General features: G+C 38.3%; 1 protein-coding gene across 1 annotated transcript in view; it reads left to right on the top strand.

Annotated features, from left to right (window-relative positions):
* LOC125048161 (26S proteasome non-ATPase regulatory subunit 1-like) overlaps window positions 1-5,000 on the top strand; it is a 12,690-nt gene that overhangs the window by 1,210 nt on the left and 6,480 nt on the right. Inside the window, exons 2-5 of the mRNA XM_047646722.1 lie at window positions 2,454-2,571; window positions 3,949-4,118; window positions 4,336-4,520; window positions 4,948-5,000. The exon at window positions 4,948-5,000 is cut by the window's right edge and continues 178 nt beyond it. Of these exons, the coding sequence (XP_047502678.1) occupies window positions 2,454-2,571; window positions 3,949-4,118; window positions 4,336-4,520; window positions 4,948-5,000 (526 nt within the window). The remainder of the gene's footprint in view (window positions 1-2,453; window positions 2,572-3,948; window positions 4,119-4,335; window positions 4,521-4,947) is intronic.

The following is a 5,000-nucleotide window of genomic DNA, read 5'->3' on the forward strand; positions in this document are numbered from 1 at the left end:
CTTGATGACAGGTGAAGAAAATTTTTAAAAAGCTCTACGCTCTGGAGATCAATGGCAATACACAGACTTTGAGCGTGGGAGTTCGGTACATCAAGCCGAATCACCGCCTCAGAGTGCTTTGGCGTACTGCTGCGACGTACAGCCACACGCCACAATTCAATTGGTTTGTTTTGACGCCTCACGGCATGACCCGGCAGGAAAGGATTAAGCATGCTTGTTTTTGCCTCTGGGTATTTTGACAGTGCTGAGTGATCATTCCTTGATAATATGCCAGTGAGAAATGTTTCATTTTCATTAGTCCATTGATTTCAGGTCATTTTTATCCCTTCAATGATAGTATCAGAAATCTCTTGGCATCACTGACTCTGGTGACTTTCTGCCGTTTGGCCCATGAGTCTGCTACATGTAGCAGAACTTTCCGCTCGACACTGTTTCCGCTCTGTACCCAGCATGATTAGTCAGTTTGGTATGGTGGCTATAGGTGTGGCTGGTACGATGACTATAGGTGTGGCCTGGCAGGTATGGGTTAAGACAACATAGTTGCCACGCAGAAGAACATATTACTAACTATCACAGCATGATATTTGGGCCAATCACGTATACTCCAAATGCTAAAAAAACAAGCAATTCAGACTGTAGATGGAAGCAAAGAAAAGTTTGGTGTTTTGCCATTTAAAAGTATATGGTTTTCAGGAAGCAAATTATATGTGTAGTATTTGATTGAGCAAATTTATATCCCAACATCCATTTCCCCTGGCTAGAAAATATATCAACAAATAGAAAGAGATAGTATAGATATCACAGGGTATTCATACAATTGTATAAATCCAATGGGCATCTGTGCGGTAAAGTCCCCTGGCTAGGGAATATGTTGATTGTAGTGTATAAATTCCACTGGATTAGGGTCAAGTTGGGTTATTGGTTAGGACATACTGAACATTTACCACGTAGGCTTTGGATGGTGTGAATTCCCGTAGGTTGTACTCAACGATGGGTTGGACTCCTGCAGTTTTTTTTAAATCGGCACAACATTTGACACGACTGTAGAGTTTCATTTGTCAATTTTACATAGTTTTATTGTGTATTCTTATTTCAGTCCTTTTTACCCCATAATTTCCTTGATATACTTCTTACTTGCTCATGCTATTGGGACTTATCACACCAAGATGGTTGGCGCTTGTTCTGACGGAGATGATCATCAGATTTGTTCTCTTCACAAAGAGAATAAAACTGATGATATAGATATCTTCCAGGAAGGCCTGATTGTTATTTTTGAAAAATAACCTTGGTATATTGCATTTGGAACTCCTCGTTCAACAAGTTAGACAATATGTTTTGACCAATCAGTTGTTCATCTTGTCCATCTTGCCTTCCTTTGTAGCTGGGCGAGCAGGATGAGATGATGTCACAATAGCATTTGTATGTAAACAATGACAGTTGCAAGCAAATCACAAGAAAGCCTTTTATTATTGTTGCTTTGTGAGCAATGAAGACTTCAAAGGTTACAAGTGTGGTCTTGACAAGTTGTCTGTACGAAGAAAAGTTCTTAATGCAGTACTGGTCTTACATATACTGATTTATTTAGAGCTTGTTCAGTGTGAATTGTATACACTAGTATACACTAGTCACCATGGCTTATACCTTCATAATGTGTATTCTAACGACTGGTTCATTATGTGATTATGAAATATCAGGGAGGTTTGGTGGCCTTTGTGGTTGCTCTGAAAGTTATAGGGACCCCAATGAGTGCATTATTTGCTATGTATTTACAAACTGACTGCATTAAGATAGGGAAAGTATTTGTTCAGGAGTCTTCTGTAAGGCTAATGGATGTGGTTAATATTTACAGTGTGGATGCACTAATCAAGAGCAAATTGAAGATGATATTCTTGTAGAGGACAAAAGTTGCAGTTATCCGTACAAGTAATAATTTGCAGACAAGAATGGTAATGCCATAAATAATGAAAAAGTTCATGGAAAGTACTGCTCATAGCCCTAGTCCACTTAGTGCCCTTGAGTTTCAGCTCTGTTGAGGTGAAGACTGTTTGCTAGGGGTGTTGGGGTGTAGAGCCCCCTATTAACCCACTCCTTGGGTAGTGCCTGAAGGACATGCCAAGACAACAACTTAGATTCATGAATAGATTTTGGAACATGGAGTTAGATATGCTCTGGCAAGTGTCTTTTGCAATGTGAATCAAGCTGTACTGCCAAATTGATTTAAAGCCTTATTTATTTTTGCTAAATAGTTCCATGTTTATGATGATAGAAAAGAAAGTGTAAAGCTCTATGAAGTACTGTTTATATTTTAATGTCAGATGATGAATAAATCATCAGTTCGGAGTAAAGGAATTATATCTGAAATCATCCACACTTCATCTCATCTTCCTGCTTTTTAATTTCTCATATGGTGACCAAACATTACAGGAAGGAAATAACAACTTTTTATTTTTCAGCGGGCATCCTAGCCCTCTTGGATGAGAATGAAGATCAGTTACGAGTGTTTGCACTGGAGAGACTCAATGAGATAACAGATACTTTCTGGCCAGAAATTGCAGACTCTATCCAGAAAATGTAAGTTATGTCACACACACACACACACACACACACACACACACACACACACACACACACACACACACACACACACACACGTACACACACACACACACATACACACACACACACGTACACACACACACGTACACACACACACACGTACACACACACACACACACACACACACACACACACACACACACACACACACGTACACACGTACACACGTATACATACGTATACACACACATGTACACACGTATACACACACACACATGTACACACACACACACACATGTACACACACATGTACACACACACACACACACACACACACACGTACACATACACGTACACACACGTACACACACACGTACACACACACGTACACATACACACACACACGTACAACACACACACACGTACAACAACACGTACACAAAACAACACACGTACACACACACGTACACACACACACACGTACACATACACACACACACACTACACACACACACACACGTACACACACACACAGTAAAACACGACACACACATACACACACACACGTACACACACACGTACAACACACACACGTACACACACACACACACACGTACACAACACACACACACACATACACACACACACACACACACTACACACACACACACACAACACACACACACACACACGTACACACACACACACACGTACACACACACACACACACACACGTACACACACACGACACACACACACTACACACACACACACGTACACACACACTACACACACACGTACACAACACACACACACACACAACGTACACACACACACACACGTACACACACACACACACGTACACACACACACACACGTACACACACACACACACGTACACACACACACACACGTACACACACACACACACGTACACACACACACACACACACACACACACACACACACACACACACACACACACACACACACACACACACATATACTTATATAATTATATGATTATATAGGTATATAGTTATATACTTGTATATATGTATATGTGTATATATGCATAATGTATATATGTTGATATTAATTAGTTGATGCATGAAGTTTTAGACATTTTGATATCCATCTTAAAGAAAAAAAATAGTGTAAAAATCTGATTAACTCCATAGATATTTGTATGTATTGTCATATGTTGAAGGGCAACTTTAATTAAGAAAAATGAATGATAAAAATTGTTTGAAAATTTATAGATATTGTATGAAAATTTTGAAGTAGAAAAGAATGTAAATTTGCATTTTCTGCACATTTGTAAATATATAAAATTACCTATAAATGGCCTGTTCATGTATTGTAAAAACTATATTCCTCCTCTCTTTTCAGTGAAAAACTTGAAGAAAATGGCGAATTTCCAAAGCGAGAGTTGGCTGCTCTTGTTGTATCCAAAGTTTACTTTCATTTAGGATCTTATTTAGACTCTCTCACATATGCATTGAGATCAGGTCCAATGCTGCATCAGGATAGAAACCAGCTCTACATAGATACAATCAAAGGTGGGTTTTGTGCAATGCTGCCATTAAATGAATGGTGTTCATGATCAAATTTTATTTGCATCTTCTTTCTCCTTTTCTTTTTCTCTTTCCTTTTCTTCTTCTTTTTCTCCTTTTCTTCTTCTTCTTCTTCTTCTTCTTCTTCTTCTTCTTCTTCTTCTTCTTCTTCTTCTTCTTCTTCTTCAAGTAAATTAATTTACTACCTAATTTTCTCTTACAGTTCATGCCATTGACCATTACATCAAGCTGAGGGCACAAAAAGATGCAAAGATGGATGCCAGATTAGAAGAACTGCTCAACAGCATGTTCAAACGCTGCATCACTGACCAGCAGTACCGCCACGCCATTGGCATTGCGCTAGAAACTCACCGCATGGATTGGTTCCGAGAGGCTATCATGACTTCTGTAAGTTGAGCAGAGAGTTTTGATGAGGAATGAATAGAATTTCAAGAAATATTACATCTTCCTTGGATTAGGATACACTTATTAGCCATTCAGTTAGGGCCATAATTAAATAAACAAAGCTTTTGGATACAGTTTTGTTTCATCAAATGGATATTGTGAGTTTCCTCTTTTTCTGTGATATAGTCAGATACTGTCACAAAAATTGAAGCATCATCATCAATTTATTCTTGAATCTTACTTCAGAATGTGCTTTGTGTTACATTTGAAATTTCTGTATGTTGACATTTTTATATACTTCATTACTATTACCTTTGTCAGAAAAAAAGTGAAAATGGAATGATAGCAAATCATCCAGAATTGAAAAGGAGTTGCGATATGCTTCATGCTTAACTTGATTAAAAAAATTAATATTAATTTTTTCTTCCAGGATGATATTGTTGGTAGTCTAACATACTCCTACAAGATTGCCATGCAGTACAT

This window comes from Penaeus chinensis, chromosome 4 (genome assembly GCF_019202785.1).
Source record: "Penaeus chinensis breed Huanghai No. 1 chromosome 4, ASM1920278v2, whole genome shotgun sequence".
In the NCBI taxonomy this organism is placed as follows: Eukaryota; Metazoa; Arthropoda; class Malacostraca; order Decapoda; family Penaeidae; genus Penaeus; species Penaeus chinensis.